Consider the following 14,399-nt stretch of genomic DNA (forward strand, 5'->3'; position numbering starts at 1 on the left):
TCTTCTGACCTGGACTAACAACACTGGTCTCTATGTGCAGCTGGCTGTGAGACCAGTGCTCAGGGAGCATCTACAAAGTGCAACACTGAAAGAACATCACACACTAATTTCCTTCCATCATCCAACCTGAGGAGGAAACAGAGACACCTCCCCTTCAAAGTAAAAGCTGCTCCTTTTGGACACAGTATCAAAGAAAGTCTACAGTATAACATAGAAAAGACAGAACAAAGTTTTGGTTTTTTTAAATTGTGCAGAAATGAAACTAGACTAAGCTCAATTATGTGACAGACATTTCATCCCATGTCAGTTTGGCCTCATCCTGGGCCGGATTATCCAGCACACACTCTGACCACAGTCCCAGGGGCAACGCACAGCTGGCTCCATCCAAGAGACAGGAAACAAACCAACACAATAATAAAAAGCACCATGTGATCTTCTTACATTTTCAAGACAAACATAGTAAAAACATGAGCATATTTGTTTCCTGATAAAATGATGTGACAGGTAGAACAGAGTAAAGTGGTGGTGTTACAGCCTTTCTCCCCTCTGCTGCCGAGGCTGTTAGTCTCTCCCAAACTCAGCTACAGGACTTCCAAATGAATGAAAGCAGCAGAAGTGGCTTTACAAATGAAAGAGGAAGAGGAGAAGAAGAGGAGAGGGAGGCCACCCTGACCATCACTCCAGCTGAAAACATCACACTTCCATTAAAGTTGGTGAGAAAATGTTGAGCAGGATGAGCTGCTGGCTAATCTGGAGGCTGTAGCAGCAGCTCACAGTCACAGTGGATTTCCACTCATGAAAAAGCTCTGGCTGCTTCATTTCTCATCTCATATCAGAGACTTTAATGCTTCACTGAAGCTGTACTGTGATGCTTCCATATTCCAGTGAGGCCTCCATAATGATTTCAGCTGTTCTGTACACACACTGTGTGCCCTGTATGGCTCAAAGTCTCTGCAGCCTGTTATTATCTGCTATCATCAGATCTTCATCATCCTCATTCACATCCCTCACACACTCTACAGCCTCATCAGCACTGACTTCATCTTCACTGACTGATGGAGCACAACATGAACCTGTGGAGGCTGAAACACTGTCCTGTCAAACATCTCCCCGTCACCACTCCACTTCTGTCAGCCTTTAAATGAACCCTGCTCAAGTCTGTCACTTCTGTTTGGAGCCAAAAGGAAAAACTGTTGTTCAGTCATTTGGAAAGACAACATTTCTGAAAGCACTCAAACTTCTTCACATTTGTCTTCAGACACATCCTGAACATTTAGGAACTAAAGAAAGTTTCAAACATCAATCAAAGACCTGAAATATAGAAAAACAACAACAGCCGCAGTCAGTGAACTCACCTCAGAGTCTCCAGTCGACAGTTTGGACTCTCCAGTCCAGCACACAGAAGCTTCATCCCTGCTTCCTGCAGGTGTTTCCAACTCATGTCCAGCTCTGTCAGATGGGAGGGGTTGGACTTCAGAGCTGAGGCCACAACTTCACAGTGAGACTCTGAGAGTCCACACTCAGTCAGTCTGTGATGATAGAAAATATAAAATGTGTTATTATAAAAGCAGAAAATCTGCATTATAAACACAGACTGAATGTATATGAAGACAAAACAGAGTGAGGTCATAATCTGATGAATCTGCTCTTCACATCTGTGCTTCAGCTCCTCTTACTGTGTTTGACATGACACAACGATTGAGTCTCTCTCAGACCTGCAGACTTTTAACGAGAATCTTTGTTTGGCTTTAATCTGCAGATGAAGGAGGAAGATGGTGTCACATTTAGGCTTCCATAATGTCCACAGTCTGTCACTGAGATCTGATCCAGAGTCAGAGTGAAGACACACATTTGGACTGTTTCCTGTTTTGACTCCAGAACATTTTGAATGAGTTCAGCTCAGTGAAGAGTTCCAGCTGGAAAGATGATCTCTGTTTGCTACCTGCTGTCAGGTACAACTGTTCACGTCCACACGCAGGAAAAACCTGCTGACTGTTACCAAACGGAGCAGAAATCTCATCACTGGACAATAATGATGAATGAACTCAGAGCTGCTGATATCAGATCTGATTTCAGGGGAACTAAACACAGAAATGATTGGCTCATTTTAGCTTTCTGAGCCATTATCTGCTGGTGTGTCGCTAGTTGGCAGAAAATGATTTGTATTCCTGTTCAGGGCTTCAGTGTTTATGAGTCCAGATCCAGGTGACAGCAAGTCAAAATGATGTTACCTGTCTGTGTCCAGCAGCAGCCTGTATTCACTTTGAATATTGTTATAACCTGACATGGATCAGTTTGTCTTTGATTGGTTTGTAAATGTCACTGTTTCCATTGGACCTGAGTGACGTACAAAGACAGAGAGGGAGAGAAAGGAGAGAGAGGATGGAGACAGCAAAGAGAGAGCAAACACAAACAGGTGAGAGTGGACAGGTGACCAAGGTCAGCAACCAATCAGAGAGCTTCTGTTTGACTCACAGTCACTGATGATGACTGCACATAACCAAGAAGTGTGTTACTCTGATATCAAATATGGATCCTGCTCTTATAATAATGATCATCAGATGATATCATTGTGTTATTTTGTAGCTGAATACGATGTTTGTGTGATTATCAGTGAAAGAAGCAGTGAGGAGGATGGAGAGAGAGAGAGGACAGAGGGTGAAGTTAGAAACACTAAAAGGATTTTTCATGGATTTCATGGATGATTTGAGTGATTTCCAGCAGGACACTTAAACATGTCAGTGGACGTCCTAAAGAACATATTCACTGATATGAAACGTGTCATTGAACAGGATTAATATCAGTGGAAACATGGTGGAAACAGCTGTGACTGCATGGATGTGACACACTTCAAATCTGTTCTCCACTCTTGGATTTGGGATCCATGGAGCTGCTGCTGAGTCTGTACAATAAAGGAATGGTGTGGAAGGTTGCAGCGTACGGACACAAACACTTTGTGGTTACAATCTGATTTTATTTTCAACATTAAACTACTAACCTACACTGATCAATGATGTTAATGATCACATCTGGACTCACCCAGCCTTTCTGCAGTTCCTCACAGCTGGAATCAGTCTCTGTTGTCCCCGCTCTGATGTGTTGTACTTCTGCAGGTCCAACTCATCCAGAACCTCCTCTGACATCTGCAGCATGAAGGCCAGAGCTGAGCACTGGATCTCAGAGAGTTCCTTCTTTGACTTCAGGAACTCTTGGATCTCCTGAAATAATGAGAGGTGGTTCATCTCCATCAGACAGTGGAAGATGTTGATGCTTCTGTCAGGAGAGATTTCATAACTGTTCATCTTCTTCAGGTTGTTGATGACTATCTGGATGGTTCCTGGACTGATCTCTGTCTGACCCAGCAGACCTACTAAGAGTCTCTGGTTGGACTCCACACAGAGGCCATGAAGGAAACGAACAAACAGGTTCAGGTGGCCATTTTTACTCTGGAGGGATTTAGACATGGCTCTCCTCAGAAATACATCAAGTGATTGGAGATCTTTGTTATCAAAAACACTGGAAATCATCTTGATTAAAGATTTTGATTTTAGAAACATCTTCAACACCTTTGTCTTCCTGTTGGTGTGACAGTGGAACATGTAGACAGCAGCCAGAAACTCCTGAATGCTCAGATGAACAAAGCAGTAGACTGGTTTCTGGAAGATCACACACTCTCTTTTGAAGATCTCTGTACAAATTCCTGAGTACACCGAGGCCTCTGTCACATCCAGACCACACTGCTCCAGGTCTTCTTGGTAGAACATAATGTTTCCTTTCTCCAGATGTTCAAACGCCAGCCTCCCCAGCTTCAGAAGAACTTCCCTGTCAGCCTCCGTCAGCTCCTGTGGACTCGTCTCGTGTCCCTCATGGTACTTGTTCTTCTTCCTCTTTGTCTGAACCAGCAGGAAGTGTGAGTACATGTCAGTCAGGGTCTTGGGCAGCTCTCCTCTCTGCTCTGTAGTCAATATGTGCTCCAGAACTGTAGCAGTGATCCAGCAGAAGACTGGGATACTACACATGATGTGGAGGTTCCTGAATGTCTTCATGTGGGAGATGATTCTGTTGGACAGCTCTTCATCACTGAATCTCCTCCTGAAGTACTCCTCCTTCTGGGCGTCAGTGAAGCCTCGTACTTCTGTTAGCCTGTCAACACATGTAGGAGGGATCTGATTGGCTGCTGCGGGTCGGGAAGTTATCTAGACGAGAGCCGAGGGAAGCAGATTCCCCTGGATGAGGTTTGTCAGCAGCTGGCTGACTGATGACTTCTGTGTGACATCAGACAGCAGCTTCCTGTTGGTGAAATCCAATGAAAGTCTGCTTTCATCCAGGCCGTCAAAGATGAACAAAAGCTGAGAGACAGCCAGCTTCTCTGCTGTGACCTTCTGTAATGTTGGATGGAAAACATGGAGCAGCTCCAGAAGACTGTACTGCTCATCTCTGATCAGGTTCAGCTCCCTGAATGAAAGCAGAACCACCACACTGACATGTTGGTTCTCCAAGCCCTCTGCCCAGTCCAGAGTGAACTTCTGCACTGAGAAGGTTTTTCCAACACCAGCCACGCCGTTGGTCAGAACCACTCTGATGGGTCTCTGTTGGTCAGGTAAGGCTTTAAAGATGTTCTGGCACCTGATTGGAGCGTCATGGAGGGCGTCCATCTTGGAAGCTGTCTCCAGCTGCCTCACCTCATGTTGGGTATGAACCTCTTCACTCTGTCCCTCTGTGATGTAGAGCTCAGTGTAGATGGTGTTGAGGAGGGTTCTACTTCCTGTTTCATCACTTCCTTCAGTCACACGTTCACATCTCCTCCTCAGACTGATCTTATGTTCATCTAAAACCTCCTGCAGACCAACATCTGCTGAAAGAAAGAAAAACAATGAGACTAAAGAGAAAGAAAACTCTTCAATGTCTGAACAACACAAGAAGTCCAGTTTTCAGAAATGAGTCCATCAGCAGACAGATGTTCAGTCTTACTTTGTACACAGCTGCTCTGACTGGCTGTCTGCAGTCCAGCTCTGCTTCTGGATCTTTCTCCACACTGGGGACAGGAGGAGTCTCCTGATGAAGCAGACTGGTCCCAGTATGAGGAGATGCACTGTCTGCAGAACCAGTGTCCACAGCTGGTAGAGACTGGATCCTTCAGGACGTCCTGACACAAAGCACAGCAGGACAGCTGCTCCTCCTCACAAACACCACTCCTCTTCCTCTCTCTGTGAACACATTTCTTCATCACTAAAAACATTTACTGTCAGTGAAAAACATCCAGATGTGACCAAACTGCAGTTCCTCACAGTTCCTTTGATGTCATCAACACTAATGAGCTGCTCTTCCTGTCTGCCTGTCTCATTAAACACTGAGCGATGAATACAAACTCAACACTTCCTGCAGACTTCCTGACTTCACAATAAAAGCTTTCCATCAGAGAGACAGTTATGACTTTCACTGTTTTACAGCTGCTGTGTGCAGATTATCTTGGTCAGTTCACTCTGAAGCAGCTTAGAAGTGTCGGTGTAGAGCCGTGGTCTGACACACAGAGACTTCTGATTTTCTCTATTTAAACAAACATGATGAAGATGAGCAGGTTTCTCTTCTAGTATAAACTCTGTGTCTCTCTGGCTGGCTCATGATGGCTTTTCAGGTTTTATGTTTTGCTCTCTCCTGCTATGGTTTTGCCTGCCTGGGTGGAGCTTGTAATGGCCTCTCGCTCTTGGTCCACACAGTTATGATGATTACACCACCTGTTGCTGACTCACCTGGGCTTACCGGTAACCATTTAACGCTGCGGCATGGAGCAGTTTGTCGCTGGGACATTGACCCTCCTGTGTTCATGATCTCAGTTTTATGCTAAGAAATCTCTCTCTAAATTCACCAGTTGGGTTAACTTTGAGTATACTTTGAGTAAATATTTCCCCGGACCTGGTTACAGACGCTTACCTGTGACTCCCGTGTGTGGCTGTGTGAGTGCAGAGCAGGACAAGAGTGACTGAAGAGGAGTGAGAGTGGACTCCCTTCCCTCTTTTCCCTGGAGCCCTGGACCCCCTCCCCAACTCACTGTACATATATAGAGCACTGTGGTTCACCCCTTTGGTAAATAAACTGTCACCTTTTTGTTTGTCAGAACTCAGTCTGTGCTTGAGTTCCTCTGTTAGCCATGACATTTTGTTGGTTCTCTCTCTTCAGGTCCCTGTAAGTGTTTGATCTAAAACATTATATTTATTCTGCTTTGATTGTTTTGTGTGCTGAGGGACATTGTTGCACGATCCACTTTTTCTTATCACTCAAATATCCTGATACTTTCAGAAAGTTGGAGAGCTCTCCTGGCTTGCTTAGTCTTTGCTCTGTACTGCAGTACTTGCATTGGTTTCACTGGACAAGTCTGCATGTGAATCTACAACTGATCTGACATTGTGGCACAAACACAGTAAACAAACACTACGAGCACCTTGTTTCATGTGCAGTGGCTTTCTTCTCATTCTGTTACTGAACACTGTATGAAAAGCCTCTCACTGCCAGCATCCTTCCAGCCCCACGACAACAAGACCAACTCACATCTTCACAACACCAAGAATTTTTCCCCTTTTCTTTGGAGAAACTGAGAAGCCAATAGGATTGTAGCTCAAACTTGCCCACAGTCCTGCTTCATCACTGCTCACTCCTACCTGTGTTGGTGCTCAGTGGACAGTCATTAGGGTTGCCAACTCCCTGAAAAATAAATAAGGGACACCTCGTGGCCAGGGCCGGGCAACCTAGTTGTCTTCACCCTTCCCAGTGTGGTAGCTCTTTTTTGTGTGTGTGAAATTATTTTTTAACCATTTGACTTGAATTTGATTTAAGCAGATGCATATTCTTTGTGATATGACCATATGGGAAACAAATGATCATTTAGCCATTTATTTTTAGCTCAAAATGACAACATTAACACAGTAAAACAGGTCTCTTTCTTAAACAGAAGCCTGTCATGCTTAACTTTTGAGAATATAAGTAAATCTTTCTTTAAAAGAACTCTGTCCTGCTTAACTTAAAATTATATAAATTAATAGAAAACAATAGAACAAAAATATTCTTGTAACTGTGCACATATAGTGCATTTAGTACAATTGGCTTCAGCTGAGGTATTATTTCAGCTTTTCTAATGCTAATCAGCTGCTCCTGTTTGTAAACCCACTTGTTCCCATGATTACGCATCATAACTCATCATCATTATTCATCTATGTATTACTTTTATGTATTAGTGATCTATTTGTTGTAATCATCTATCCTTGCAGTTGTTTATTACACAAAATAAATTATATTATCACACTTCTGGCCACATACCGCTGATATTCACTGCACATGCCCATTTTAACCTTAACCAGAGGGTTTAAAAAACAAACCAGTGTTTACATACCATATCTGCTTCTGCCGTGGCCTGGTGGACAAGAAATTGGTTAAGGGTTCCCCGAGCTTTCACGCCCCTCATGTTCTTCATGTGCCCACCATTAGAAGCATGCCTATGGAAAAAGTGCACCGGCACACAGTGCAGTGCGCTTTATAGGTGTTATGGTGACCTTTTCCAGCCAGGTGTTTCCCTTTTCCCATTCCTCCCTGTACTTTTGCAGCCTTTTTTTTCTTTCTCTGAGCGAACAAACATTGCTGCTCTAATGCTGGGCTCACACTGTGCGATTTTTGGCCCATTTTGAGACGATTTTTGAGTCGTGCGACCGATTTGGTGATCGGCCCGATTTTGGCCTTCATCGTGCATCGTGTAGTATACGTGGGGTAACGAGAAGCGATTAACACCTCGAGCAGCTCCCGATCATCAATCGCTCGTGAGCCGCTCACACTGCTCACGCGCAAACACGTAAACGTCGGTGAAAAAGATGGAGCAGCACGGCTGTGCAGCCTGTGATCTGGACACAAGCGATGGAGGCACAACTTGTAGAACTTTGGAAAGCTCATCCGAGCCTTTTCGATGTGGCATCACAAAATTATCACGACCACAACAACCGTGAAAATAGTTGGATTTACATGCTGCTCATTCACAGCTGCCTGATCAATGTTTTTCATTAGCAATTTAGCAAAGTTGATGGTGGTGGTGTGTGTGTCTGTGTGAGTGAAAGACAGAAAGAGCGACAGATTTTCTGTTATAACCTTCATTTTATGGAGGCACAGTGTGAGCACTCGGGTCGCATCAGAACATCGGGCGGTATAGTGTGAGACCTGCATCGTGACCTACCAACTTCTAACCCCTGCGAGTCAATCGTGCAGTTTGAGCAGGAGCTGAATAACGTGACTGAAAAAATCACACAGTGTCTGCCCAGCTTTAGGTGTACTGTCGTCCGAGACTTGCACCGCAGTGTCGGTGTTTGTTACCCTGTTGGCCATGCTTCTTGTTGCGGTCATCTGTTGTCTTCCGGTATTTTCTCCGCAAGCGACCTTTCCTCGACCAATGAGATGAGCGGTAATCTGAATTGTCATACTCGAATTGTCATAAGTGTGGTGTCAGCTCATTGGTCACAAAGCAGGAGAGGGGCTGGGAATTATGCTTTCAAACAAAGCGTTAATTCCATTAACATTTATAGACTACTTTTGATTCTCACTGTATTACGGGACAAAGTGCGTCCCTTATTAGCTCAATACGGGACGTGTGCTTTTGTTTCTAAATACGGGACGATTCCGTTTTTTAAGGGACGGTTGGCAACCCTAACAGTCACAGCCTGCTGCTAGCATGAATGCTAAACGTACTGCTGTGGATGATCAGCAGAAAAACATGTGGTCAGTTTGACTGTTTGCTGTATTTAAAGTGTTTTTCTCAGTTCGTCTGTATTCAAAGTGCATTCGGGGCTTTAGCTGACAGCTCTTTGTGCTAACAAACTAAACTCTCTTAGTTTAAGCCAGCAGACTTTACCAAACACAAAGCCTGCTGCTGCCTCCATGGGTTAGCTTGTGTGACTGGTGTTTGCACCAATGAAATCTAAATCACACTAATGTGTCCTCCAAGGTGTTTGGTGGGAGCACTGAGTGAAACATAAGAGCTCTGGTTAAGCCTCATCAGCTGGATAGGCTGTCCACCCTAGTCCAGGCTTTAACTCAAATCTCTGATTGGCTTTCTAACAATTACCTTGTTAGAACAAGACAGAGACCGTGATCATAGCTCCTCCTGATCTATATTCTAAAATCAGTCAAGTTGTTGCCCCTTTCTGTTCTTCTGCTGAGCCAAATATTCGAAATCTTGGAATAATATTTGACTCTTCTTTGGGCCTTGACTCACATGTAAAGTCTCTGTCTCGTTCCTGTTTCTTTCATTTAAGGAATATTTCTAAACTGCGACATATGGTCTCCTTAGCTGAACTGGAAAAAACTGTCCATGCATTTGTGTCATCGTGTTTAGATTATTGTAATTCCCTGTTTACCAGCTTGGATAAATCATCTCTTTCTCGCCTCCAAGCTGTACAAAACGCAGCAGCCAGACTACTAACTCGCTCTACCCAGCGAGCTCACATCACTCCTATTTTATGTTCTTTACATTGGCTCCCAATAGATTTTAGAATTCGTTTTAAATGATTGTTTTAACGTACAGAGCACTAAATGGCCCCAGATTATTTATCCAAGCTTCTCACTAAATACACTGCTGCTCGCTGTCTCCGCTCACAGACTCAGAGTTTGTTGGTTGCTCCCAGAACACGTCTGAAGACGAAAGGGGGCGGAGCCTTTCACTCTGTGGCACCAAGGCTGTGGAACAGTCTACCTCTACAACTACGTTTGGTTGACTCTGTGGAATCCTTTAAAAAACAGTTAAAAACTTTACTGTTTAAACAAGCTTTCTGTTGACCAATGCTGTTTACATTTTTATACTTTTAATTTACATTTAAACTCTATATTGTGTATATTATGCATTTTGCTATTTATCGTACTGTTTATTTTAATCTCTGTGTGCAGCACTTTGTGACTACCTGTCTATGAAAAGTGCTTAATAAATAAACTTTACTTACTTACTTACTAAAATAACAAACAGGGCTGTGAGAGCAACTGAAGTGATAAAAATACTGTTTAAAGATAAAAAACACTTTGATGTTCTCTCGTCACCTAACAAAGTCCAAACCCTGTGAACTATTTTAGCTTTAATAACTGTGGATTCAGGTATCCTGAACCCATCTTTGGACATTTGTAATTAAATATTTTAAAACTCCATCAGAGACTCCTGATGTGGCTGTTTGGAGAAGGAAAAGAGGGACAAAGTGGAGCGTCGAGCTGAGGCTTCATTCACTGCAAACCTACAGTTATGTTTCCTTATTTCTGCTGTTTGCATGTTCACAGCTGAAATAAAGCTGCCTCTTTGACTTCATCCTGTTGTGTTTGGGTCCAATCCTGCCTGCCACACAGCGCTACAGGACAAAGTCTAAGATTTTTACCTTTTTAATGAATCTTTGGTCATATTTATCCAGGAAAACACAAACATGTAAAGGAGCCATCACAGTTCTCTGACCTCGTTGGTCCAGGTTCAGCACTGAAGTCTGGGGGGTAATGTTTGGACCAGTCACTCCTCACAGACGGACAGCTGGATCCTGCAGACTGTGACCTCTGACCTCTGCAGACACAAACATGTTTTATTCAATGATCAATTCTCTGATAAAGTGATTGAAGCAGCTGTGATCACACAGACTGCAGATAATGCAGCTGTTTCCTGTCAGTAACAGTCCTCTTAGATTAGAGTTCAGCTTTTTACAGGAAAACAAATGTCCCTGAATGCAACAGTGAGACACAGTCTGCCTGTGTGGCTGTGATAGCTGCCGTTAGGAGCGCTCATGTGTTTGCAGTTAGACGAGGAGATGTTACCATCATGGACACGTTAACAAATCCTGCAGCATCACGTGGCACAAACACTTTGTGTTCCTGTCATCTGCAAGCAACAGGAAGTTCATTAATAAAGGCGGGATGGAGACGTGACTGTGATGGTTCTCCTTCATCCAGCTGTTACACACATCTGGGCTCACACGACGAGCCTTTGTCTAATACAGCAGCTGCTCTCTGAACACTTTTCTGAAGAGGAGCTGCACAAACCTTTGTTTGCTTTCTAGAGCAGCGTATCAAAGTCAAACTACCCACTGCTAGCAGCTGTTTCTATCATAGTTTAAGATCCAGATGTGTGAGGTCTAAATTTACACCTCTGATTAAAATACATAGTTAAAAACAGCCAATTGAGTCCAAATGTGTCTTAAACCAGATAAACTGACAGTTACAGCTGAGCCTGTGTGTCCTTGGAGACACTGCTCTGCTACAGAGATGCATTTTAGAAACCAGGAAACATCAAAATCATTTAAATCAGAGAGTTCTTGTTACTAACAGCTCACCTCTCTGCAGCAGAGACTTTGAAATTAATGAAGTCATCTTTAGACACGTCACTCTTACAGGACACAGAGCTGGGTGGAGGTCCAGGCTGGTTCCTGTGAATAATGATGGAGCAGTGATGTGAGTGCTGAGCTGTGACATGGAGAAGAGTCATGGACAGTTAGAGATGGTCATCTCACCTCTGAGCTTTGGTCTGGCTCTCATGTTCCCCACACAGAGTGCTTTTAGAGGGAGGGACTCCCTCCTCTCTGTCCTCACACTGATCCATGCTGCTCAATTCACATCAGCTCACACACACTTTCTACCTTCACCTGCAGAGGAAACACAAATCAGCCCAGCGACACACTGACTGACCCACTCAGCACCCACTGATTAATTCAGACACGTTTTAATCCCCAAAAGTTGATTCTGTTCATCTGGATGTTTTCAGTGGGAGAAACGTTTCATGACTCATCCAGGTGACTCCTTCAGTCTCAGCTGACTGCAGGTTTCCAACCTTATAAACAGGACATTTGCACAATGGCTGGGAGGTCATGACCATTGATCAACAACCACTGCTCAATGGCCATGAGTCCCATTCACAGAGAGTTGGGGAATGTCTGCAATCACAGCATTACTAACCTAACCCTTACCTGGATGATTGAGCATCAAGACACTTTTTAATATTTTACTAATTTCTGAAGCTTTTTACCAACTTTGTTCAAATTGGTCTGCTGTCATTTTATTGTTAACAAAAAGAGATTTTGAGTTTGAGTGTTGACGTTTCCATGTGGGACTGTTGCTGCAACACCAGGATGTTACTACAGAATACACTTTATATTGTGAGCACTTGGATGTTAGTCCAGTGGTCCTAAACTGACACACCTGCACCTGGATTCATTCTGACCAGATTTTAACCCAACAGTGTTTCATACTTAATACATCAGACACAAACTCTGCAGCTGTCATTGTGTGCAGTGTGTGTGCAGTGTGTGTGCAGCGGGTCACTGTGTCCTATGTGTCCTCTGGAGTTCCCTGTATTAAGCACGTAAAACTGTGACACAAAAATCACAAAACTCGGACCACCACAGACTGTTTTCCTTCCTAGTGATGAAGGAAAACGCTGGGCTGGCATGCAAAGGGGCATTTATTCCCTTCAAGGACCTGAAGCTTCATAAAGCACCCCTCCAATAGCCAAACCCACCTGTTCTCTGATTGGATTGTTAAATTTGTGATTGACATGACATTGGCCAATCAGATGAAAGGAAGAAAAATAGGGACGCACTTGTAATTTGAAACTTGAAACTTGAGTGCAGAGTTTCACACGTATTGCTTGGCTAAGTTCACACACAAATTCTTTTTCCACCTACAAATCCTGATTTACAAGTACAAAATATTTATGACCACAATTTGAGCCCATACAGCCACAGACTGATGGAGGCAGGAGAAGCTGCCTACAGACATCAGTCAGTGGATCCACAGTAACATCGACTCTGAGTTCAGCTGCTGATCATCAACTGTTTCTGTCTCGTTCCTAGACTCTGATCTCACATAAAACGAAGCAGATTTATGCTGAAACTAAGCTGCACACAGCTGATGTCAGCCAGGAAAACAGTACAGACTGCTAACGTTACCTTAACTTCGAGACGATCAACTGCGCCACAACATTCACGAAAGCGAAAGTAAAAGCGACGGAAGGAAACGATCAGAGAGGCGTTTGAGGGACGGTCAGAGTCAGGAACCTCAGAAACGCATCAGGCTGGAGTTTAATTCTGTTTCCATCTTTAGAAACATCTGGAAATAGTTATAAAAACACTGCGTAATAAAGAAAAATAGTGTAGATTAGTTTGAGTTGTGTTTAGCTGAGCTGTGTCTTTAATCTGAAGTTCATTTTGTGGAGGAGCAGCAAGACTTTCAGTGTTACTCTCAGAGAAAGCCTCCCAAATGTCTGTTGTCTTAATAGTGGAATTATCTGGAAAATGAACCAGTTCTTATGACCTGCTTTTCTGTATGAGCAGTCAAAGCATTTTATACAGCGTGCTTCATTCACACAAGCACTTCTTTTTCTAACAATGACACTATGATGGATGCATCGGAGAGCAAGTCGGGGTTCCACATCTTGCCCAAGGATACCGTGGCGTGCAGACTGGAGCAGCCAGGGATCAAACCTCCAACCTTCCAGTTAGTAATTCTACCTGCTGAGCTACAGTCTGTACTTCCTGAACAACACACCCTCCTTTTGTTTCTTTATTTCCAGTAGCAACCAGGACCATAATGAACCCTGACTCCCACAGACACTCAGGATCCACCTGCCCAGTAAGTCACCCGCTAACTGCAACTATCAGAGCCCTGACCTTCTGCAGAGACGAGTCACACTGAACACAGCAAGTGTCCCTGCTCTCAGATACAAAACCTGCCTTTAAAAGTTCAGAGTAATGAAATCAGCAGTTCTGATTCTAGAATTTGTAGTCTCACACACTTTTGTTGTTTTGGTTCACATCGGTTGATATTCTGCTGCAAACAACTAATGAGAACATTTTATAAACCTTTGAGTGTCCATCAGGCTCCTGTAGAAACAGCTTCCATCTCAAATACTAAACATCATTATTTACATTCTGTTTATTTATTTTTTTAAAGTCCCTCTAGCACAGATTTCTTTAGCTGAATGTCTTTCTGTGTCTTCCATACAAACATTAAACATGAAAACACTCAACACAGCAACACTGAAAGCATTTGAGTGTAACTTTCATTCAAATCAAACTTTATACACAATTACAATAATGGAAAAAAGACAATCTAAATAGTAATACACAACAACCACTGCAGAAATAAATAAAAGAAAACCAAACACAATCCAGACATGAATACACAAATATATTTAAATCTATATATTTATACATTTTAATATGATGTAAAAGAAAACAAATACGAAACCTATCAAACTACCAATATAAAAAAAACAAGACCAGAATCAGAGAGACTTTATTTATCCCCAAGGGCCAATTAACATACAACAGAGCAGCATGACGTTGAAGATAAGCACAATAAGAGTGAGATAATAAATACACAGAATATACAGTTTTAAAATTACACAG

At 43.1% G+C, this 14,399-nt stretch overlaps 3 protein-coding genes across 5 annotated transcripts in view; all 3 read right to left on the bottom strand.

The window, feature by feature from the left end:
* The window catches only part of LOC112432493 (NACHT, LRR and PYD domains-containing protein 12-like), a 773,783-nt gene that overhangs the window by 664,383 nt on the left and 95,001 nt on the right, over positions 1 to 14,399 (bottom strand). The window lies entirely within an intron of this gene.
* Positions 1,437 to 4,193, bottom strand: LOC143416892 (protein NLRC3-like). The gene is made up of 2 exons (XM_076882570.1): positions 3,040 to 4,193; positions 1,437 to 2,337 (listed from the first exon to the last, which is right to left on the bottom strand). Exons 1-2 carry the CDS (start codon positions 4,044 to 4,046, stop codon positions 2,274 to 2,276), a joined length of 1,071 nt encoding a protein of 356 aa, XP_076738685.1. The 5' UTR covers positions 4,047 to 4,193; the 3' UTR covers positions 1,437 to 2,273.
* Positions 4,065 to 13,002, bottom strand: LOC112432768 (NACHT, LRR and PYD domains-containing protein 3-like). Of its 2 annotated transcripts, none has more exons than XM_076882569.1 (6): positions 12,939 to 13,002; positions 11,505 to 11,636; positions 11,328 to 11,420; positions 10,463 to 10,564; positions 4,972 to 5,207; positions 4,065 to 4,852 (listed from the first exon to the last, which is right to left on the bottom strand). In XM_076882569.1, the coding sequence occupies exons 2-6, from the start codon at positions 11,591 to 11,593 to the stop codon at positions 4,197 to 4,199; spliced, it is 1,176 nt and encodes a 391-aa protein (XP_076738684.1). In that variant the 5' UTR covers positions 11,594 to 11,636; positions 12,939 to 13,002; the 3' UTR covers positions 4,065 to 4,196. The 2 variants fall into 2 exon arrangements, with proteins under 2 accessions (XP_076738684.1, XP_076738683.1); XM_076882568.1 differs by having other exon boundaries at positions 4,066 to 4,855.

Source organism: Maylandia zebra, linkage group LG3 (genome assembly GCF_041146795.1).
Source record: "Maylandia zebra isolate NMK-2024a linkage group LG3, Mzebra_GT3a, whole genome shotgun sequence".
NCBI classification, from domain to species: Eukaryota; Metazoa; Chordata; class Actinopteri; order Cichliformes; family Cichlidae; genus Maylandia; species Maylandia zebra.